Source organism: Anarrhichthys ocellatus, unplaced genomic scaffold (genome assembly GCF_004355925.1).
Source record: "Anarrhichthys ocellatus isolate YVR2014 unplaced genomic scaffold, GSC_Weel_1.0 scaffold1, whole genome shotgun sequence".
Taxonomy (NCBI): Eukaryota; Metazoa; Chordata; class Actinopteri; order Perciformes; family Anarhichadidae; genus Anarrhichthys; species Anarrhichthys ocellatus.
In genome coordinates this window covers 8,949,989-8,974,014 of record NW_022280031.1, presented here as the reverse complement: position 1 = coordinate 8,974,014, position 24,026 = coordinate 8,949,989, and the positions used below count along the sequence as shown (strand labels likewise).

Genomic DNA, 24,026 nt, shown 5'->3' with positions numbered 1-24,026 from the left:
GGCAAAAAACTAAAATGCCAGCAGGAGCCAAAGAAAACTTCCCATCCAGAAAAATCACACACTGTAACTAATGCAAGTGTTGTTTCTTCGGCTTGTGAAACAGGAAAAGAGTACGAGGGAGAGAGTGAGAGTGAGAGTGAGGCAGGCAATGAGAGGAGGAGAGATGAGAGGGACAGAAGCTCTGCTGCAGAACACACCTCATCTCCATTTTAGCTGGAGGAAGAGAGAGAGAGTGAGAGAGAGAGAGGGATTCAGTCTGTGCCACTTTACTCTTCGGCTCCAGTGACACAGAGAGGAGAGCTGGGGAAGTGATATTTCAACAACCGTGTGACTGAGAGGGAGAAGAAGAAAAAAATAAAACATCCTGGCACGTGAGGCATTTGCAAAGAAAGACTGAGCAAATGAAGGAAGGAAGAATCGGCGGAGAGCGATGTAGTCGGTGCTTCAGTTGCGGTAAAAGAAACTAAAATATGTTGATGTCATTTTTTAAGCAAACAGGTCATTGCAGCACTCACACAGCCATGCAGCTGGGGATGCATGCACATTCACTCTGAGTGTAACCAGTATTGAGTCAAAGGTTTTGGTAGCAGGTGTGTGTGTTGGAAATGGAGAAGCTCGAGGGTCTCTTGTGCTAAACATCATAAGTTTGTGCATATGTGTGTGTTAGTGTGCATGCTGGAAGATTCAGCTGAAGGGCATTCAGGGAATTTTTACATTATTATTAATGTTAGGATCTGCATCCAGCACCTCTATCTGTCTTACATCTCTCTATCTCTCTCTCTCTCTCTATTCCGCCCTGTTGCAGTGTCTCTCTGTGTCGTAGCTGCACAGCACAAACAAACCCTTTTATATGAATGGTTCAGTTCATATAAGCATGACTTGTATTTCTACTCCACACTTATATTCTCCCTTTATCTGTTAGAAAATGTAGGTAGAAAAGCTTTTCTCTGTCTCTCTCTTATCGATAGGGGAGGCATGTTCAACTTCTGCAGAAGCATTTATGTGACTAGTCTGAAATAACACAGACCTTTAATTGATGTTTTTTTCCCACATCCCATAGGGGTTCTGAAAAACTTCAAGCCATTGACTTCCTGATAGTTGCCCATTACAGGATTGAGACAAATCAATTATCCCACACCTAACTGTTTCAATTCAATCTAGAATTGCAGAGCACAAGCTATACTGCCAGAATTGCTATTGGAAAGTAAAAAAGCTCTTTAGTGTAGCATAAAAGAACAGATCTTAGTTGTATGGTTTTAATGTATGCCTTTAAATCATTGCATAATATCATGCTCCTCTCTTCAAATGTTAAGTGTTGAAGGCTCTACTATAAACAGGAGTTTGCATATTTCAAGTGAAGTGAGGTGCTCAAAGAAATGAAAAACTGCTAAGAGGGTCCTGCAAAGGTAATCAGATGGACAATCCTCTTTGATGTATTTGATTATTCTTTGTTTGCTTGGTTGCCATCTAGGGTACAGGTAGATACAGTTGGAGGATTAGCTGATTTGTTCAGGTATTAGCTGTGTGGGTGAGTGTGTGGGAGGGAAACAGATCCATTTATATGTATGAGAGAATGTTCAAAATTGGTTAAAAAGAAACAAGCAAAACCTGTCCAATGGTAACGTGGTAAGGTATTGATCCACAAACTTTAATTGCATCTGTTGCATTCAGCATGAATATGAAAGTCAAAAGAATCCAGAAAAATGCACATACGTCTAGTATGCTGAGTGGAACAACTCAGTGGAGAGACTGCTTCGTTAAAAGCCCACAATTATGCACAAATACACATCTGCGTAAGGGCTTCAGCAAGGCCCGAGTAGTTGTTTTTGGATGGTCAGTGTTCGGTGCAGAATTTATAAGATAAGCAACCACCTGAAGTAACTGTAATGACATTAAACTAATGGTGCAGCCAGTATGAGTTCGAGACATTGGTTCCCAACCTTTTTGGCATGTTGACCTGTTGAAACAGTTGAGACGGTTTCTTCTCATATAGTTTCATTTAAATAATTAGGGGCCTGAAATAATCCAGTATTTAACAAGAACAAAGCACAAAAAAAGAAAAGAATCTGACAAACAATTAATCAAAAAATAGTAAAAAAAAAACAAACATTTTAATAATTGTGTAATGCCTTGGGGATTGGGAACCACTGATATAAGGTATTCTTAGATTGGGCAGTGAGAATTTAACACATCAAAGTCTGTTAACAGGTCCTGGAGAGTAATATGGCATAATGTGAAAACATGTTTTATGAGCTGTTGTAATGTTTTGTGGCTGCAGAGGGAGCTGCTTGTCTGTAATTGATGTCAATTGAGTCAGCGTTGGTTGGGTCCCAATACTCTGAGGGTGTGGAGTTAGAAAGAAGTGAGCTGACCAGTGCTTTGTAGCCTGTAACCGATTTTCATCCTTTTTTTGTTTTTTAAACTATATTTTGTGAGTCCGACAATGTTCTAGGAGTGCAATGCAAAATCGCTGGAGTACTCTTTTAAAAGGCTTCACAAAATGGATGGACCGGTTGGATAAGATGAGCTTTATGTTAATGTTAGTGCAGAAATATATAAACCAATACACATAAAACTGATTGATTGATTGGTTGAAAATGTATGAGAAATGGAGTCAAAAGACAACATAGTTTCAGTAGAATTAGATGCAGTCACTATTTCTATTTAGGTCACTACTTTCCCGCTGCAACTATTTATGAAGTGTTTAAGAAAACAGCTGTCGACAGGAGAGTCACTTCAGATTTTGGAGTTAGTGCAGCTTTGTCTTGTTTTTGTTATTATTACTCATCCTTGTATGGCCGGGGTGTTAATATGTTAGCTACTGTGCAGTTATACTAAACTTTCTAAAAGATCTGAGTCAGAAGAGTCAGGGGAGTAATAAGGGCTGCTACCAGCAAACATATTCATCCTGTTTATCCAAAGGGGAAAAGACTGTGGAGAGCTGGGAGGAGACAGAGTTATGAAAGTAGCCGCTGAGTCATGCAGATCTATTTCACACCCCTTTTCTGAATAATTCAAGTTATAAATCAGCAAAAATCCTTTGTATACACACATCTACACACAGTGCTGGTTTCCTGAAAACACCGAAAACACCAAGAGCTTTGGAGAGCAAATGACAAAAACAGGGGGGGGGGGCATCAAAATTAAATGATGAATCCATTATTGAGCAGGTTGCTTATGAAAAGATGAGCGAGAGGAGATGAAAGTGAATGGGTGATAGAAGAGTAAGGGGAGTCCCAGGAGGTAACTGCTCTTGTGTGTTTGCTGTTACAGCTCAGAGCTTGATAACATGCAGCACTTACACACAAAGTCCCTCTCTTTGTGCTTCTCATACAAATGAATGTCTGAATGCTAATCACTTTTCTCTCCATTTCAATAACTGTGCTGAATGTAATCTGTTGATTATTTCTACTTCTTGTTTGGGGAAAAAAACTTGGCAAGCATCTCTCCGCACTTTCTCCTCATCCGCTAACAGACGCTACAGCCTGCGGAGCTGTACAGTACTTCCTGTTAGTCATGTTTTATCGCACCAGCTGCCAGGATGGAAAGACTTTGCAACGAAGGTTAAAAGTTAATCTGATGAAAACTTAATTTACAATCATACAGAACTGATTCGTAGAACACATGGAGGCTGATGAAAAAGAAAATAGTTTTTTGATGTTGGTTTTTGATGTTCGGTCCAGTCAGTGTTGCTTAATCTGTGTTCTTATCAATCTCTAAACACGGAGGCACAGTGAGGCTGGGAGATGTGTTTCCATAGCAACTATGCAGTAAGCCTTCTCGGCCTGTGTGATAGTGTGTGTTTGTCACGCACGATACCAATATCGCATAATATATCTCTAGTGTGTCCCACAGAAAAAAAACACTTTCAGAGGACAAAGAACAGCAAAATGTCACACTCCCAATGCCTGCTCAATTACAAGTCAACTTAAATTCAAAATTTTAATTTATACTTCAACCTCAGAGGTAGTATTACAGGCACTAACAAAACAAACATTAACAGCATCTCATATCCTGGCACGTCGGTCACATATTCACACACACAGCTGATGGATGCAACAGCATCAATAATCAAACGTATGGGTGGAGGTACAACGGCACCAACATGGCCAGTAAGTTTAAACATTACACTTTAGTCTGGCACGGCGTCCACGTAAACCAATTGTGCACCCAATGAAAACTATACCCAATAAACAATCATATTGAAATAGGTCACTAATGTCCAAAATAGCTAGCTTCTGATGAACACAGCAAGAGACAACAGGGCTTGGTGTTGAACCCTGAATGATTTCATTATAGTCTCTTTCCAAGGAGAGCAGGGACGAAGAGTTTGGTCTGTATGATGCCCCGATTCCAGTTTCCATCCAAATGACATCTGAAAGGAGTCTCCTGCTCCTCACAGTGTCTATTTGGGACAAAATTAAACAAACTGCTTTGTTTTGCCATGACGTTTTATCTTAACTTACATTAAAAGCAGCTAGCAGAAAGTAGGCCTCTGTTCCTCTGTGCAATGCACCAGTGTTGTGGTGTAATGAGTGACTGTGTCATCTGGTGACTTTCACCCGATTACATTGGTGTGCTCGTACTAATTTATGTAAATGGTTAGCATAGATGATAAACACACAGGAGTATTTATTTAAAATTGATAAAGTACGAGCAACCAAGATGGATTTGGCTGAGAGACAAAAGTTAGCATGGTGAAGTGGCTGTACACAGTGAAAGAGGAGGGGCTGCAAAAAACAACAAATGTTTTATTTTTATTGGTCACAATTGTGCACAAGCCTGATATCACAAAATAAAAATAAAAAATAGAAAATAGTTTATCTTCCGTTTCAATAGTCTTGAACCTTCTCAAAGTGAAAGACTCTCTGTGACGGATTCACCCTCTTATCAGCATAGTTTCTCTGTTTTCAGCGAAGACCCTCCAAACACTACCTATCCAGCACCAAACAGCAGACAATCAAAATGAGCAACTAGCTATTAAACATAGTAGAGCATTTAGGAGCTACAGTGCCAGATGTTCTTCTCAGAAGTAGAAAGCAGAGTGAACACTGGACAGAAAAATGACTGCATATGAATGATGTTGCTCTATGTCTGCTGGAACAAAATAACAACGTGACAAGGTGTTTACATGTTCTCGCTGCCCCCAAAGATGTCCAATAAACAATTAATGTAGATTTAATGAAATTAAAAATACTGCTGTTTATTGGATGTTACTTAATGCACAATAACAAACACGTAACCTTTTAGCCTGTACATATTTTATTGTGTAAAGTATATCCTGACTTCCATGTAGTCTGTAAATTAAAACCTGCTGTCAAGAACAGGTTGATAGCTGTTACTCTGACACAGACGCTGTCTCTTTTTTTGCACTACTGGTTTGCTAATTACTGGAATGATCTCATTGCTGCCAAGTGTCTGCGATCCGTTAATGTGATGGTGTTGTACCATGCTCTGGTATGTATGTATTATACTGATGTAACTGGTGTGTTTGTGTCTCTCTCCGTGTGTGTGTGTGTGTGTGTGTGTGTGTGTGTGGGTGTATGTGAATTTGTTCAAGCAGCAGCTACATTCACGCAGTCTTACCCATAACAGCCTTAAGTACAGCTGATAATATAAAAGATCCTCAGGGTCTTTTTAACTGTTTCATAATAAATAACATTTGTGGGATGCTGTGCTCTGAACACTGAATGTGAAGCACTGACATGAAATATTAAAGTGCAACACAATTTCATCACTCCTGTATATTTACCTTTTTCCTTTGGGCTGAAAGAAACCCTGGGGTCATCCATCTTCTTTCCTTCACTTCTCATTTGCTCTTCTCGGCTGCACAGCATTTCTGCAAACTACATCCTTGAAAACGTCATGTGACCTTGCCAAGACATCGATTGCATTTCAATTGCAGACAGATTTAGTTTAGAGTAGGAACTGATGAGGTATACTGCTTAGAAATGTGTTTTGTATTTAATAGCAAACTATACTACAGCAAACAGCTGATTTTGGTTTGATCATTTTCATTTCTCTCTTTTTCTCTTCTTGTGTTTCTGACAAAACAGTGAGCCACCGCGCTGGGAGCCATGAGTCCTCCACCTGTGGCCAGGATGTGAAATCGATGGTGTGACAACAAAGGCCATCATCCAGCTACATCCATTGTGCAGTCCCTGTTCTACCACACAGAAACTAAAGTCTGTGGCTACAAAGCGAACATGCACATTTCAGCTTTTTAGTTGTGTCTGACTCTGTTGTAGAATGTTAACAATTGTATCGCTCTTCAATCGGTTTAGATTGTATGAATGACGACACTGACCCTTCTGGTCTACCTTTTACAGTTGCCACAAACATCTTGAAACTGTTAATAACAAGACTTTACATTCATTTCTTGTCCAAATGATTCATCTCACATCCTAACAACAAACTCTTCCCCACCTTGTCTGAATCAGCTCTTGTGACCTGCGAGGATTATGAGGCCGACTTTAATGTTTCTACAGTCACAGTGTCTCCTGTGTGTGTTGGTTAGTGTATGTGTGCCAGGCGTTGTGGGCTCGCTCCCTCACGCGCTACCATGGCACGTCACCTGCCCGGTGCGGTGCGTGTGTCAGATCAAGCCGTGGTTCTCCCCTGATTCTGTCTACCATGAAGCTCCCACTGTGGACTGCAATGACCTGCTCTTGACCAAGCTCCCCTTACCCATACCCCCGAACACACACACCCTGCGCCTGCAAAGTAACCTTCTGTCTGAGCTCAACACTGCGGTGCTGCATGGACTCGCCAACCTCACCGATCTTGACCTTTCCCAGAATCGCTTCAGTCGTGTCAAGACAATAGCTCAGAGCTCCTCCCTGCCCTCTCTACTGTCTTTACACCTGGAGGAAAACCATCTCAGTCGACTCCCTGAGGCCTCCTTCTCCTCACTTCCAGCTTTGCAGGAGCTCTTCCTCAGTCACAACAACTTACACGCGATAGCACCTGGAGCCTTCACCGGTCTGGACTCCCTACTGCGTCTGCATATCAACAACAACAGACTCACCACTGTTGACCCTTGGTGGTTCAGGGCTTTGCCCCGCTTGGAAGTTCTCATGCTTGGGGGAAACCCTGTGGAGGCCCTGCCTGAGCGGGGCTTCCTGGCCCTGAAATCCCTCCGGAGTCTTGTTCTTGGTGGAATGGGTCTGAGAGGCTTGGCTGAAAAAGCACTGGAAGGGTTGGATGGCCTAGAAAGCCTCTCCTTCTACGATAACCTGCTGACAAAGGTTCCCACTCAGGCCCTGATGAGAGTGCCAGGATTGAAGTTCCTCGACCTCAACAAGAACCGCATCAAACTCATCGAGACAGGGGACTTCCGAGATATGGTCCACCTGAAGGAGCTCGGCCTGAACAACATGGAGGAGCTGGTGTCCATTGAGAGAGCTGCCCTGGAAAACCTTCCGGAGCTAACGAAGCTCGAGATCACCAACAACCCGCGACTGTCCTACATTCATCCTCAGGCTTTCCTCCAGCTGAGCAGGCTGGAGAGTCTAATGCTCAACTCCAACTCTCTGAGCGCACTGCACCAGCACATCATGCTCTCCCTGCCGAGTCTTCAGGAGGTCAGCTTACACTCCAACCCACTGCGCTGTGACTGTCTGTTTCACTGGGCCGCTCAGGAGGCCTCTCCCCATCACAGTGAAGACGCACAAACAGAGAGACATACACCTCGAATGGTGCGTTTCATCCAGCCCCAGGCCACACTGTGCTCCGAACCTGCAGAGCTGAGAGCTCGCAGAGTGAGAGAGGTGTCCTCCAGGGAGATGTCGGCCTCATGTCTCCCCATGATCCCTACCAGCTCCCTCCCTTCCTACGTTGGGGTGAGAGAAGGAGGAAAACTGGTCTTGCACTGCCGAGCTCTTGCGGATCCACAGCCTGAACTGTACTGGGTGACTCCCTCTGGGCTGAGACTTGGTCCTGCACCGAGTCATGCATCCAAAGGTTTACCAGCTCCGGCTCCCTGCCACAGCCTGGCAGCCTCTGAGGGATTCAACCACACATCCGGCGTCTCTCACAGCCAGCCTCAAGATGATACTCCCTGTAATCCCTCTAAACACTACAGGCTATTGCCTGAGGGAACTCTGGAAATGAACAAGGTCACCTCCAGCGAGGCAGGGTTGTATACCTGTGTAGCTGAGAATGCACTGGGAGCAGATACACGCAGCGTTACCGTTGGTGTGCATGGCAGAGAGAAGAAAAGAAAGAGGGGGGTGGCTGCTAATAAGAAGGGATATCAGTTATTCAGCGAAGATGCCAGGTTGGAGGTGAGGGACGTTGGACAACACAATGCTATCCTGTCCTGGCAGAGCGGGCGCAACCTCCCTTCAACTCGTCTATCCTGGCAAGCCATATACTCAAACGCACACACGCCCACATACACCACACGCATCCTGGCTGGTACTCAGAGCTTCAACCTGACCCACCTGCAGGCAGAGACATTTTATAGAGTGTGTCTACATTTAGGGATTAGTGAGGGCACCACGCATGACAGCAGGAGATCAGGAAAGAGCAGAAAGCCTCAGTGCGTTTCATTCAGGACGAAGGATGTCCCAGAGCCTCAGCTCAGCCTGCAGCTAAGCCCAGAGCTGACCTCCACAGTAGTCACACTACTTTTGCTCGCAATCATACTGCTGCTGCTGGCAGGCCAGGGCTGGGACAATGAGCAAGGAAAACACCACAGTACCATCCTCCAGGAAATCGAAAGTCCTGACGCTCCGATCATCAATCAAAAGACAGAAGGAAACAAGGCACCGTAGACCAAGCAAAGTGAGGAACTGCTTTAACATCAGGACTGCTGAGATAATTATGTTTTTGCACATTCAAATCCAGACAACAAACACTGACACAAAATGTCAAATATAGCCTACACTTTGTGAATAACAGCTAGAAAAGATCATCAGTCACAGATCAGAACGGTGGTGCAGAAAGAGATTTGTATTTATTTTATATACAGTATAAAGTATATAATGACATTGTTTGTGTGTTATTATGTGTTGTAAAGAACGCCTGAACCCTAACCAGGAAAAATAAAGTTGGACAATCATACTCCTGCAGCACAGTGAGTGAACACAGGAGAAACAAATGAGCCTGAGCTGCCGATGACCACTGGACTGAAACTAAAGACAATCTGATTCAATCCAGGGAGAGACCTGCAGAGGAGAGCGGCTCAGACCTGCAGGGTATTTGTCATGTTTCCTGTCTACATGTTCCACAGACTGAACCATTCTTTCTCCAAGTAGATGAAACTCTGTCTCGAGTCTGATACTGAATGAAATTCTTGCATCGATGTAAACAACCCTTTTGCTTAGCTTTCAGTACCTTGGACTGGGTTGTACATCTCACAGTACATAATACAGTATGCTCATCCTGATTCCGCGCCTAACAACCCACGCCTTCTTTAAGCATAAAAGTGATCTAAAAGTAATTGTGTTAAATTCTATTTTGAGCTATTATTCAATAAAATCTTTTTCATTTATACAACGTTACTGTTTATGTCTGTTTTCTTGCGTGTAAACCAAACTCAAAGTCACATATTAGAGATTTATCTGCAGCGACAACTCCCTGCATATCAGTTTGCAGCTGCTGCTGCTCCACAGTAGGAATAAGTATGATAATAGCTCATCTGACACCCGTGTCCCCTACTGAGTAAGACCTGGAACTGAGCGAAGGCTTCAGACAGGTGAAAGTATAGTCAAATGAAGTTATTATCTTCCAAAGTGTTTCCTTGATGAGCAGTAGCACAGGGAATTTTGTTCCTAAAAGATTATAATAATACAAATATCAATTGATTTGTCTCAGTCAGACTGCTCCTAATAACGTGAGTTGAACTTGATTAACACAATTACAGCAAACAAAACTCTTTCCAGTGCAGTCGGTAAAAGTGTCCTGATTTGCACAACTGATACAAGCTGCCTGCACTGAAGTGTAAATAAATTGTTGGTGTATTCGTCCTTTAGCTTTATACCCCTGCCCAAAACATACAGTAAGTCATAACAATCACATGTTATACTAAGTGGTTGAAAGTAACTCAGTACATTTAATCAAGTACTGAACAAAACATACATGTTTGTTCTTCCATTTTATGCTACTTTACACTTTGACTCCACTAAATTTCAGAGGCTAATATGTAGGCTACTTTTACTGCACTACATGTATTAGACAGCTTAAATGTGAGATGCTGCTTTAGCCTCCAGAAAACAAATTCCAAATGTAGATAAAAAATAGCTCCAACTAGGCCAACTACAACACTAAAATGTTTTTTTTACTTATAATTCATCAGTCAAATAATCCCCTTATATGAAGTGCATCTAACAATGACAGGGCCCCTTCTGCCTCCATAACGATGGCTTACATTGTTTCGATACCTTTGATATCTGTTAATACTTCTGAAGTAACATCAATTAATGCTAAACCTTTATTTGCAATGAGGTATTAACACCTATATTTAAAAGGGTCCTGTTGAGTTTTCTTCAAAATAAAAAAGTAATGTTTACATTTAGAGTTACTCACCAACATGCACTGCGAGTTTCTTTGAGCTCTGACGAATATGTTGTTGTATTTCCGTCCTAATCAAACATTTGCAAAGTCGATTTTGAAGTATTTTAAATCCTGCACTGTTTACATCCATGCTGACGGGCTTGCAGTTTTCTTCTTCTATGCCTTTGATGGCACTTCGTTGCATATCTTGGCGTATTACCTCCACCTGCAGATCAAGGGAATAGAGGCACACCATGAGAGTATTGGGTCACTGCAGCGCGCGCGATATCGCTCGCGTGCACGAGACGAGCAAAACGGGGACCTGGATAATGAAAAACGCGCTACTGGAGGTCTGAAACGACACAGGGAAAACTTACCAAGTAAAATATCTGAATAATTCTTATACTACTTTTTTTTTTACAACACACTGTCAAAGGCTTCTTCTTTATATAATATAAATATCTATGAATATATCTTAATTGATGTGGTTGAATAATACCAGGTTTAGCTAAAAAAGGTAGAAGAAAATATTGTCAGTAAAAAAGTAACTTTGAAACATAGACAAAGTTCCATGTGAGTGGACAATAAAGATGTCTCATCTAATCTAGTTAGACTCTGTATTTATTCACACAAAACATGATACATTTTCTTCAATAAGGCAACACAATACTGTATATACATACAACGATCTATATGTAAACCATATTTTGACTTTATGTTGTCATTTCTTAACAAACATGTCATTCTTTACGATCACTAGCAAGTGGAAATAAATAGTTTAGCAAGTCATGTAAAAGAGTACCAATTCATACTGTTAGTACATCCAATGCAACAATCCTTTACTCACTGCAGTACTTTGTCATTATTGATATATTTTAGCTGCAGTTCGACGACTTACTGGAATATAAAATAACCCTTTTTGAGCAGTAAAAGGGGCCCTGTGGAGTTTTGTTTTGTTTACATTCAGTGTTGCTCACTAACACTAGTGTGTGTCCTTGAGGTCTAATAAGCGTGCCATAAAACATTTGCAAAATGATTGTTTGAGTATTTTACATCTAGTATTGTTAACATCCATCTTTAATAGCGTGCAGAATTCATCTACACTGCCTTTTCTGGAGAATTGCAGAATTTCTTGGTGAATTACCACCACCTGTTGATCAGTGTAGTAGTGTGACGCAAAACCATTGGCAGGAATTTGTACCACAAGTGCGTCCTCGTTTGCGTGCGTTAGACATACAGAACAGGGACCCACTCAGAGAAAGAGCGCTCCACCGCACTACTAGAAGTCTAAAACTCCACAGGGAACCTTTACAACCTCCGACATTGGTTAAAAACCAAACAACAGAAACATTATTTGAAAACAACTAACATAAAATATATTCCTTTTCACGAACATCATCAACAGTAATGGCATTTTTCATTATTTCGATTAGCATTATAAGATACATGAACACTGACATCATCATTGGGTGCTGGAGTGGGTGTCATTCCTAAACAATATGAGGTGCTTGTAGTTTGAAAACCTGGTGGTGACTTTGTATTTGTTTTAGTGTGACTGTCCTTCCCCAGTTATGGGCATGTTGGATGTGTTGTACAGAGCAATGCTGTTGGTTCGATACCCATTCTCTTCACAGCTGACAAGATTGTACAATCATTTACAAAAATATAATTCTATTCTGCATCAACAAGTGACAGTAGTGATTAGTACTGGTTTAGACAGGACATTAAGTGACTAAAGTGAATCAAATACACAAACCGATGACACTATGAAAATAAGAAAACAACATCAAGCGACAGCACTATCATTTATATCACCGCATACAAAGCACAGAATACGGTCTGCTCATACGATACATGAGCAGCACTAGATGTTCCCGATGCCCACAGCCATCTCACTCAGCTGGCTTTGACCTGCTTCCATTCATGGCAGGGTCGTGTTTCTAAAACAGGCCAACAGAGCTGCTCTTTAGTCCCGCTTGCCTGTGCAGCGTGCCAAAAAAAGTCTGGAATCAAGCCTCAAAACTGCTGATTAATTCAAACACAAGGGGCATCAAACACTGTTGGTATGTCAGGCAGGTTTTTTTTAACTGGAAAGAAACACCAACTTGTCACTATAATCTTACCAAACATGGTAACACAAACCTAACTTAGCATTTATAAGCAGTGTATAAACAATTAATTAGTGGTTTATAAAAACAACTGTCACTCCTCCTATGAAGCATCTATAACTGGTGTATTAGCAGTTAATCAGTGTTTAATAACACAGTATAACATAGTTGTAAAAACACTGTAAAATTGTTATACTGTAACAATCTACCATATGTTAACATATATTGAAGATATATGATTATAATTTATTTCAACTGTTTTAAAGTTATCAAACATTAATTTCATGTTTACTCATCTGTAGTGAATGCTTCATAGGAGAAGTCATAATAACAAAAACATGAACTAACACACATTATAGTATAAAGTGTTATATTCATGTACTGCTTATAAATGCTACTTTTACCAAAAATATAAGGTAACTTTGACTGATAAGGCAATGCAGTGACTATAACTCAACAATAAAAGGGTCATTCATGTTTTTTAAAGCGTAAATCTGCACACACAAATACACACTCACAGACGCATAAAGCCAGCAATGGTGTCTTCACACAACATGCTTAAACAGTTTCAATTCAATGGGATACGTATATCTAACTCGCACTGTTTAACCGGCTATGAAAAGATGTCTGAGGAGAGAAGTGAGTCAAACGATCTGAAGCAGCATGAGTGTTGAGTGAACAAAAGCTGAAAGCAATTCATATGCTGTCAGGAACACTTTTGTGCATTTTTTGTTAAACGATTAGTGCATTAATTGATTAGTTGATGGACAGGCAATTCATCTGCAAAGATTCTGACAAACACTTATTGGTTTACACGTTTTTTTAAGAAAAAGGCAAAAATTAACAGGATCCACCTTCTCAGGTATAATTATTTGCTAGTTATATTTTGCAAACTGATTTTGTTGGGGTTTTTGGAACATTAGTCAGACAAAACAACATTTATATTACCTTGAGAACTGAATTTCTAGGGAATTGTGATTATTATTTTCCACTAATTTATGTTATTTCATGGATCAAATGATCAATTCATGAACATAATTGGTAGTTGCAGCCCTAGGCTTTTGCGTCCCAGCATGATAAACATAATAAAAGTAACAAACAGTTATTACCCTTAGACCTTATCTGTTGTATAAGTAGATTTTTTAAATTGTGCTTCTAGTTCTCTTTATAACTGAATTTTAGCACATTTTCTTTTTAATACTGAACTGCTGGTCAAATATCTTCACGATGACAGAAGGACGGTGTTCTGATTAGGGAGACCGTCCTTTCACCAGAAACGTCATGTTCAATACCTCCTGACATCAACTAACCCTCCCGCTAAAAGTGACTTTGAGCGAGACACTGGCTGAATGTCATTTCAGGAGTGTGTGTGTGAGTGTGTGTGTGTAAACTCTCGGCCCACTCACTCTACTCTGTGTGACGTTACATCATACGTCCGTCATATGGAGGGATAGACCGAATCAAAGGTATTACCAGTGGAATGGCAGTCACTTCAAGTGCACTATTTGATTGACCAGTTAAGCCACAATCTGACTGAAATCTACTCCATTAAAGACTAATTTGCAGATCTGTACTCCCCTCCCCATCAGGCACACTTTTTAGGCAGCTTTATACCTTTAAATAGCAAAGAAGGGGGATGCGTTGCCTGGAGACTGCACTGATAAATGAGATTCACTCACAGGAATCACTGCTCTGTAGTGGACCCCGACCTTGGACCTCCCTGTGAAGCTATAAACACATTTCCTCTATTAGACGAACCATACAGCATCACAAACATGGACAGAGAAAAGTCTCCAGGGTTCTGAAATGTAAAAAATAAAATAAAAGTGTTCAAAGTAACCTCTCCAGGTGCAAACATCTGCAGCTGAATTCATCAAAAGATAATCATCCTTGACAAACACACACATGCACCGCAAACTCACACACACACACACACACACACACACACACACTTCAGCTGTAGTTGTAGGTGAAGTTATAAGAGCTAGGCTCCTTCGGCACGGGGGGCGGGGCTTCTGGGATGGTGATGTTCTCAAGGTCGAGGAGGCGGAGCTTCATCTCCATACTGATGAGAGTATCGAGGTCACTGCGAGTCAGGTCACTGCCCATCTCTCTGCCCAGCAGCGCGCACAGCCCGTCGGTCCAGATGCAGTACTGCCCCGAAAACACCACACAGAGGAACATGCATGAGAACAGTGCGTCAGTCGGTTCACGCTGCTGTGCACGTCAACAAGTTGTAGGTTAGTTTGTTGATTTGGACATCCAGATTTAATGCGAATATGGTACACATTTGAAATTAAAGCTGCATGGTTTTGACTGATATACCGATATTGATGATAACCGCGATATTAAAAAATGAAATATTGATATCACGTTAATAAGAAACATAAGGTAATATTAAATCACGCTTTTGCACAGTTATGTAATTAATGAGCAAAAAATGAGACAACACGCACAATAAACTAAATGTAGGATGAATTTCACTGATAGCATTATTATCATTACATGTATTTTTTCACATTTTATAAAGCTATGGCGAGATTATCTTTATTGTGAATTATTTTAGCCATTATAATCATGTAGTAAATATGATATTGAGACAGTTGTTTCCCAGGCTCTTTACAGCGTTTTCCTCTTAATGCTTAGGATGAATTAATTGCAAATTTCATGTATGTATGTGACTATTAAATAACATTTAAGTAAGTTATTTAGGTGGTTACACAAATAATGCCAGGTCTAAGCTATATAGTGAAAGCAGCAGTATTGATAACTTTTTTGGCCACACAGACATATTATAACCGGGTAAACTGGTAATAGCAGTAATGTTAGCAGTTGCCTTTTACATTACAACATAAGAATCTATTTGGAGTTGTGTTTCTGGCCGCCTGGTTAATGTTTCTCTAATATTTACTCTGTCCTCCGGCTCCTTTTTAGCTCTGTTTTGATCTCCACCAACTCCTGAGGAAAATATATGGCTCTTCAACTGCTAAATGCTCCTGTTAAAACACATTCAACCCATTGTTAAAATGAATATTGAATCATGTGGCTTTAAGCCTCACTGTTGCTGAGCTCACCTCATACTTGTTCGGTGCAACAAAATTGAGCGTCTCATCGGGATCATAGAGGACGGAGAAGGCTAACTCCAGCACCTCCTGAGAGAAGCAAACATGAGGACAAACAACACACTCAGTGACGGCAAGGAATGAAAGAACAGCCATGTGACTAGAATGACAGTGAAAAACAAACTAAACTAATACCTTGTTTTGTTTCAGAGCACTTTTCTCTTTCATATGAGGGCAGTCCTTCCCGGTCACCACAGATTTGATGTCAGAGACAGGGACTGAGAGGAACATGAAGAGACGTTTATTAAGGTGAGCCTACTGACAGATACAGTGTGGTCTGCTAGTGAATGTGTCATCATGTGTGTAATGAAAAGTTCACGAGATGGAGCCACGCGAAGAAATAAATGGATCTCACTCTTGTCGCTGAGTAGCTCAAAAGGCACTTCACCCTGAGGTGACTCATCGAGGTCTCCGTAGTGCAGCACTTTGTGATTCAGTGAGAGTCTGCAGAACCAAAACTTCTCTACAAAAGAGGCAGAGACACACAACAACACAGTGCTTAGCTGCTAACCAACAGCAGCAGTACTCCTACTTCAGCAGAAAGAAAGCAAAGGGATTGTATTGATACTGTGTGTACCTTGCCTTCGGCGGTTCCCCAGCTTGCGGAAACAGCTCCCCTCACACAGCCGGTTGAGTCTCTGCTGCTTGATGAGCTCTAAGATCTCTGGCTGAATTCTCTCCCGCAGCTCACTGGAGGACAAATACGGCGTGAGCAACAAAAGGAAAAACACGCATCAATGTGCACAATACTAGACAATTATTCATCTTTACTACACACTGACATGATGGGAGGAGACTGGAAGTCGTCCTGGCTCATTCTCTCTGACTGCCGCAGACGCAGAATCTCTGAATAGTTGAGGCCTCGCAGTTTATTCTTCAGCTGGTCTAAAGACGACGGCTTCATTGCCAGAGCCCTGGTGATCTGCTCACGGACCACCTGCATCACCTGCTCAGGGTTGAAGCACATATGCACGGAATGAGTGAGGAAAGGTGGAATAAAAACATATCAGACTTCCTAAATATTAAGAGGTGATGGGATAAACGTTATCAGATCTAGCTGCATGTGTTATTGACCACTGTGAGAGCGCTTTAGTCTCAGACCTTATTGAAGTCCTCAGCTGTGGCTCTCATCTCCTTCCAGGTTTTATTAAGTAGTTGGATGCAGACACAGAAGAACTCCTCCCATGCCCGGTCATGAGTGAAGAACATGGGGTGATAGTCGTTGCAGCCCTCATTAGCTACACAAAATAAAATATTAAAGAATAAAAAGTTAGTATGAGAGGCATTTTCCTCTCTCACACACACACACACTGGCCTGGAGTAAGGAGTGTCACACCACAATTTCTGAGCCATTTTAGGATTGGGGATTTTAAAAAAGTACAACATATTCCCCTCGTGTCAAACACAGATCTACTTACGCAATTCTCCAACCTGGAGAATCTCGCACAACATTCGAGTGAGTTCGATGGCACACCGGCCGAAGGGACATTCGTGCTTGTCCTCTCGGCTGCTGTTCTCCAGCACAATCTGCCGTGAGTGAGAAGACATGTTAGATGTGGCACCTCTGTGAGTTGAGCAAAGTCCTGCACGAGGCCCAAACCCACCCTGATGTAGGTGTCCTGGTGAACCTTTGCGAGGTACAGCATGTTGTCCAAAGCCAGCATTCCCGGGGGAGTCTGGGTGAAGTCCATGGCCGGATTCACATGGTTCTGCATTTAAAACAGAAATGTTAAAGCAGTTTTAAAACATGTAACTAAAAAGATGTAACTAATGTTTATAGTGGAGACTCACAGTGAAGCCCAGCATCTTATAGTCCTTGGTGTACATGGCCTTTCTCTTCTCTGTACCAGTGGGGTCATTTTCTCCATCGAAAGCAATCCTTCGCAGCTCAAATATGATGTCTCTCTGAGCCTGAACCACAGCAAGCCAACATTATTCACATTTGTATGAACAATTAGCAATTTTTAACATTATAGCAGCCACATACTAATAATTTTTGACTTTTTTTTGGAATTAAAAATGTAATCTCAGGGAAAATAGACTGGAAATTACATTTCCGTGTGTGGCGCATGTACACAGTGCACTTTGTGCAAACAGGTTCAAAGGACAGGTTAATTATGTTAATTATCTAGTCCTCTTTTTACACTTAATTTCAGTGTAAACCCAACTGAGATTATTAAAACCTTTAAAGACACCGATCAAAGTTTGATTAACCATGTTGTTGATAGATAGATTTGTTATATTCTTTTACATCTAAAAGGCATTTTTTGTACCTCACTTAACGTGTTGTATTGTAACAGAATAAATGGCATTATCGAAACACACAAGCCAATGATCTGCCGAACAGAAGGTTCCCTATCTACATTTTTACCTGGTCATTGGGATCCATTTTGGTCATCATTCGTTCTTCCAAAAGGTTGAAGGTCAACACCTGCAGCACATACAGCTGATGTGCCATTTCTGCTTTGATTGGTCGGTTGCCTCTGATAACATGCTGATGAAAAAAGAGCATTTAGTTAAGAGCAAAGCCTCTATATTTTACTACAATTCATGCACAAACGGGTCTCCTTAACAGACAGACAGGTTTTGGGTCGATCAGAGAACACGGCAGCTGGAGCTGCTCCAGGATACTTCCTGAATGTCTTCCACACTCAAATTTGCAGCCAGTTCAGTCAGACACTTCCGGAAGAGTCGGTGCCAAAAAGAATAATTTTCAGAGCAGATTTTGTATCCCATTTGCTGGTTCTCTGTCGCAGCTCTCCAAGTGAGACACATTCTGAACTGGTGGTCCCAGAGCCCCCCCAACGACCACCAGACCCCAGCAAAGGATAGCCTCAAAGAAGGCTGAACAGAAATATGTTTTATAAAGAAAGTTTTCCAATGTTTGATTTAGCCACTAGTATCAAACCCAACCTCTGGGAACTCTTCAAATCCTGTGTTCACACCTGGATATTTCACAGCCTCTGAAGCAGAGCATTAACTCCAGAAAAATACTTTCAAACTTTCACTTCAGATTTGATACTCACATTGAGGATGATGGATCGCAGGTGTTTCTGAGCCAAAGTGCTTGCCATTTCCTGAGGGTAAAGAGACACGTTATTCCAACACAGAGCGCTGATGAGGGAAGATGCTTTATTACACAGCAAAGCAGTGCACAGCAGTAACTTTACCAAAGTCTACCTACAGCAAATGGGAATTTTAAACAACTACTGAAATGCAGAAGCACTCTGAAGCTATGTTTCCATCACTGGTTATAACTATTTGCCCTTCACACCTTCTGTAAAACATTTTTTAATCTGTCAACACAGTCTGTCTGCTGCTGCATGGATTATATAGCGGCTTTCAATGACACAGAAAGAGATGGAGAGTGAGGCAGGAGAAGGGCAGTGGGATGGAGAGGACGATAGGAGATGCTGAGGGATGTGTACTCACAGTGAGGTGCTGCTCCAGCGGGTTAGTATACTCCTCCTACAGATTGAAGGGAGGGAGGAGGGACGTGGGTGTAACAGTGATGGAAACAAAGAGCGCACACACATGGACAATGAGATACAGAGATACATCACCGGCACAGCATGCAACGAAATAAGAACATAAAACAACAAAATGTCAAAAAAGAAGTAGTCACGACATTTAGCTGTTTGAAAAAACCTCACATGGCCTACATGCCGAATCAGACGACCACGCATTTATTGGTTCATCCAACTGGCTTTGAAAAGGTTTTACAAGCTAAAGAGCAGTGAAATTCTATCAACCCACAGAGGAAAATGTGATCTTTAAACCCCCATTTATGCATGAAAATCACTGTGGTGTCCTGGTAGCTCCCTTAGCGGAGATGTTAGTCATGTAACCTTAATCTGTCAAGGATTTTCTTCACCGTAAAAATAAACTGGAGAGACAACTCATCAGATCATGACATATTAGAATGGTGTTGTACTGCTACACTGCTGCCAGAATTGCTGCATGATTTTAGAAGTTTTTTCAACAAGTCTCCTTTTAATTTAAAAACTATAAAACAAATAAAACAAATCTATATTTTAAAGAGTAGCTTCGCTGTTAAGTACTTGCTTTTAGTACCGTTAGTGATCAGCTCAACAGTGCCAGCCACATTCAATAAGTACTGCGTGTCCCTCTGATGCATTTATCTCAAAGAACTGACTCAGATTGCCCTCCAGTGGTCAACAGCAGCAGTAGGAGATGACTGCATGTTCTAGGACAAATGTCCGGACATACTGTGCGTCCTCATGCAACCCACGATGAAATTAAGTAAAATATAATCCCCCTCCTCTTCTCACAATGTCATTGAACCCTCCACCTTCAAACCAACTCTGCATTTTTCATCAGCACTTTCAAAACCGAGTGAAGATTTTTTTTTTGAAGACTCAGGATTTGAGGACCTTTTGGAGTTTTACAATATAAATATTCCACTGTATAAATATCTTCAGTGTCAATTTGCCCTAAATTCAATGTAAAGTGCTGATTTATAATTAGGCTACTAAAACAAACACATCTCTCACAGTCAGTCAAAGTTGTGTTTCTGAAGCACACAACGTCTCACTGCCTCGTCCACTTGATGTTACTATTGTGTTGTGACATTTGTGTGAAATTAAAGTGATTGATCGAAGTGTTTAGACTTATTATTAAAGACAGAGAATCCAGCATGAGCAGCATTAACGTAGCTGTTTGTCAAACATTTTACTTGTAGACATTTGTCATCTCCTTTTAACAGGCCCATGTCCTTTTCTTCCTGCATATCTTCAGCTCTCACTTCATGAACTATTATTACTAATTTATACATTAATTGCAATTCACTGTAAAATAGTTGCATTTAGTTGGATACTGAAATCTGATATGGAAAAGTCTAAGATTGTGATTGATAAACAGATGATTGGAAAGATCTTGCCAACAAAAAACGATGTCTGCCACAATTTTTTGTTTATTTTGTTGATCAAATGAAAGTAAATCTTGTGAGTTAGTTGTAAATGTATAGTATTTAAATTTACTTATAAAAGTAAAACAATATATATTATTGAAGTGATATTGTATTGTGATGCAGGATGTATTCTGTTCAATTCTCACTCTCTGTGTGTTCTTCCAATTTAATTCCTGAGATATTATTTTCCCTGTCTAGGATAGAAGCTTTAAAGTCTTGTTTTTCTATGGTAAAAAAATATATAAGTAATACATACAAATCAAATTCCAACATGGAGAACCATAATTATATACGAGACAGGGCAAGTGACAATGTGTGAAAAAGGATGAAACAATGCAGAATGCTCATGCACCGTGTGAGCTGTGACAGAAGATATCACTGCAGGGTGAGCGCAGCACAGACAAATGGTGTGACAGTGATGAGGAACATACCGGACAGACATCCAAAGAAGCACTCGCTCTTTTAGTCTTTGTTTATTTGGCTCTTTTCTGTCCGACTCTGTTTAATCAACCGGAACTTAATGTCATATTTTAGTATATTTGGATGTCACGCGAATCATTTTTCATGCCACGTTTGTGAAATAGTGAACCACTGGCTGGCATTGAGTGCAATGCTTGAGTCAAATATAAATAAAGCATTTTTTTAAATGAATCTTAAATTACTGCATTCTGCTCGGATCCGATCAAAGCACTTTGTCGATTTGTCACAAGCAGTCAGCCATCCTTCAGTCGGTCTACCTCGCTGAGCTATTCTGGAATAACTGCAGCGTAAACAAATGTGAAAACTTCAAAAAGGAAAGCGAGTACTATTTTGAGTGAGTGTGTCATTACAGCGATGACTGTCAGACAGAATCCTGACAGCTGGCAGACAGACGTCGTATTCATGGGATTAGCTTTAGTAACCAACGCACTGCTGCCACCATTAGCAGCCAGAGAGAGACAATATCTGCAGCTCTGACACCAAAAAAACATGCGACTCTTATGAATAACTGTCAGTCTTTTATGTATGGGTGGCTTTCTCAGAGCGCAGTGTGAGGCTGGAACATTATTAGTATTCTAGCTTTGTCTATCTATTATGTGTATTCAGTGCTTTTCTCTAATACAGGGAACTGACCTGCCGTCTGTCTTCTGGTGCCTTCAGGAAAAGAGCATTGATGAGGGCGATGGCGTACGTTTGGATCTCTTGGTTTGACCTGAAGGAATATCAAGTTTTGCAACAACCAGTTAGAAGCATCGTGCTCCACAAATGTCCATACAGAGTTTTAACTAAAGAACAACAACTATGCTCTCACTTTTATCACTATCACTACAAATACTTGGGATGGTTGCAGGATGTTTAGAGAACCCTCTTTCACACCGTTTTCAATAATTGTATGATATTCTTTACAAGCAGTAAAACTAAGAGTATCTTGAACATATTTAAAAGTCCATGGAAATATATTTACTACCATAAAAAGACCAAAACCATCAATGAATGGATCCTACTAACGTAGCATGTATTGTTTCATATAGCTTTTTCCTATGAGCCATTGAGCTCCATCGTTGTCCAGAAACTATTACAAAAAGCATTTCAGAGCACAATGTTGCACTGGGTGAAATGTTCCATGAATACAATTAACAAGGGATTTTTTTATGGTATGTTTAGCAATCTCACATACACTTTCCTCCCACAAACCAAGCTCGGGCCCTCATCGCAGTTGCTTATGTCGGAGCATAAAGTTAACCCATGTTGGGGTGAGGAGAGGAGACGCTGAGCGCAGTACATAAATCCGCTGCTGAAAGTAGTCCTCAACAAGTGCACTACTTGCTTCTGATCGAGTAAGGTTTTCTAAAAACTACAGTGCCCAGCTGTTTTAGGAAAGTATGTACATGTGACCTGTTTTCTAAGGATTATGTCTTCAATAGAAACCAATGGGCTCGGATGAGAGAAGTTTTATTTTTATTTTCTTATTTTTTTATTTATTTATTTTTTTTTAAATGGGATTTGTTTACAACAAGAACAATATAGAATAATCTCAGCCTTGGTGTTTGATAGGGGTCATCTACGCATCCTCAACTCACACTTTAAAAAGTGCCACGGACCAAATATCGTAGCAAATTTCTAATATTTCATTTCCTAAGTTACCCCACAATGCTACACTCACACATCTGCCCCCCCCATATCAGAGTGCACGAAGCCCCTGTGCGTGTGTGTGTGCTCACACTTGCAGATGCCCGATGAGCTGTCCAACGGTGATCTCTTGTGCCACCCGATGGTAGAGGCTGTGGCTGTTGAGGACCATGCTCTCCAGGATGGCTAGAGAGCGCTGCAGGATGGACACGTCCACCATCGGCTGGTTCACATAGCCCGCGATCTGAGTGAGGACGGAGACGACCGAGCAACACGAAGACGACTCTGAATCGTTAACGTCACCAACTGAGTCACTTCACAGGAATTTGTAATCCTTAAGAGATTATCACCACGTTCCCTTTCCTCATTAAAACATAAATCTATCTGTAAAATGAAATCCAGAGTTCAGAAAGTTTTCAGGAGACAAAGAGTCACGTACTCGACACACTGAAGGAGCTTGGAATAATGTGAGGAGTTGCTAGGCAACTGCACCCATACTTTTCCGGCATGTAGGACGAAAGGTTTATGAAGTAATTAAATAAAAGTCTACGAATAAAAAATGGATTTAAAACCGTGTCGATTTGTTCAGTGGGCTCTCTGTGAAACTAAAATGTCAGATGAAATGCTCTTTTGTTGGAGGAGGTACCTGTTTGATGAAGGAGAGGGAGATGAGGTCCCAGGACACAATGCCATGATCCATTAGCTCCAGGAAGGCTGTGAGAGTGAAGGCCAGCATCTCACCAAAGCTGAAGGAAGCAAAGAACAGTTAGTAGAGGCCTTTTCACATCATCTGACCTGGTCCAACTACCAAGGACTAATAGCACACGTATAAAGAAGTAAAAACAAAATATCGTTGCTGTCAGAAAAACACAATTTGTGCTCACTGGGTGCCACTCTCAACAAGACGTGCCAGCGTCCCAATGCCCTCCATATTGATGAACTCCGCGGCAAAGGTTGGGTCTGCGGACAGCTTGGCGAGCTCTTTCAGAGCCTCCAGCCGAGCGTCGATACCGTGGGATTGGATCCTCTCCAGGAGCTGACGAGCAGCGCGAGCCTGTCAGACACAAAAAAAAACTCACTTTCAGTTTACCTCACCCACTCATTCACGGAATTACTTGAGTGTGATTTTAAAGCTTTGCATCAGGTCATTCTTAACCAGACCTACATAAAGGTACATGCAAATGATGTTGGTTTCACATATTTGATGCATTGTCTCCATATGCTATGAGTGTTAAATAACTATGATATATACTGTAATAT

General features: G+C 41.2%; 2 protein-coding genes across 5 annotated transcripts in view; one reads left to right on the top strand and one right to left on the bottom strand.

The window, feature by feature from the left end:
* Positions 1 to 166: 166 nt before the first annotated feature.
* On the top strand, positions 167 to 9,501 carry lrrn2 (leucine rich repeat neuronal 2). Its single transcript, XM_031845986.1, has 2 exons — positions 167 to 453; positions 6,057 to 9,501. The coding sequence occupies exon 2, from the start codon at positions 6,462 to 6,464 to the stop codon at positions 8,775 to 8,777; it is 2,316 nt and encodes a 771-aa protein (XP_031701846.1). The 5' UTR covers positions 167 to 453; positions 6,057 to 6,461; the 3' UTR covers positions 8,778 to 9,501.
* A 1,599-nt stretch (positions 9,502 to 11,100) lies between these two features.
* The window catches only part of elmo2 (engulfment and cell motility 2), a 20,500-nt gene continuing 7,574 nt past the window's right edge, over positions 11,101 to 24,026 (bottom strand). The window contains exons 7-23 of one of the 4 annotated variants that reach the window (XM_031846116.1): positions 23,651 to 23,820; positions 23,413 to 23,512; positions 22,859 to 23,010; positions 21,771 to 21,849; positions 19,160 to 19,195; positions 18,754 to 18,804; positions 18,099 to 18,221; positions 17,519 to 17,638; positions 17,332 to 17,436; positions 17,146 to 17,254; positions 16,829 to 16,965; positions 16,510 to 16,673; positions 16,305 to 16,417; positions 16,083 to 16,190; positions 15,863 to 15,945; positions 15,680 to 15,757; positions 11,101 to 14,759 (exon numbers count right to left, since the gene is read on the bottom strand). In XM_031846116.1, coding sequence (XP_031701976.1) covers positions 14,559 to 14,759; positions 15,680 to 15,757; positions 15,863 to 15,945; positions 16,083 to 16,190; positions 16,305 to 16,417; positions 16,510 to 16,673; positions 16,829 to 16,965; positions 17,146 to 17,254; positions 17,332 to 17,436; positions 17,519 to 17,638; positions 18,099 to 18,221; positions 18,754 to 18,804; positions 19,160 to 19,195; positions 21,771 to 21,849; positions 22,859 to 23,010; positions 23,413 to 23,512; positions 23,651 to 23,820 — 1,929 coding nt within the window. In that variant the 3' untranslated portion in view covers positions 11,101 to 14,558. The remainder of the gene's footprint in view (positions 14,760 to 15,679; positions 15,758 to 15,862; positions 15,946 to 16,082; positions 16,191 to 16,304; positions 16,418 to 16,509; positions 16,674 to 16,828; positions 16,966 to 17,145; positions 17,255 to 17,331; positions 17,437 to 17,518; positions 17,639 to 18,098; positions 18,222 to 18,753; positions 18,805 to 19,159; positions 19,196 to 21,770; positions 21,850 to 22,858; positions 23,011 to 23,412; positions 23,513 to 23,650; positions 23,821 to 24,026) is intronic. The other 3 variants (XM_031846205.1, XM_031846294.1, XM_031846375.1) reach the window with 3 other exon arrangements.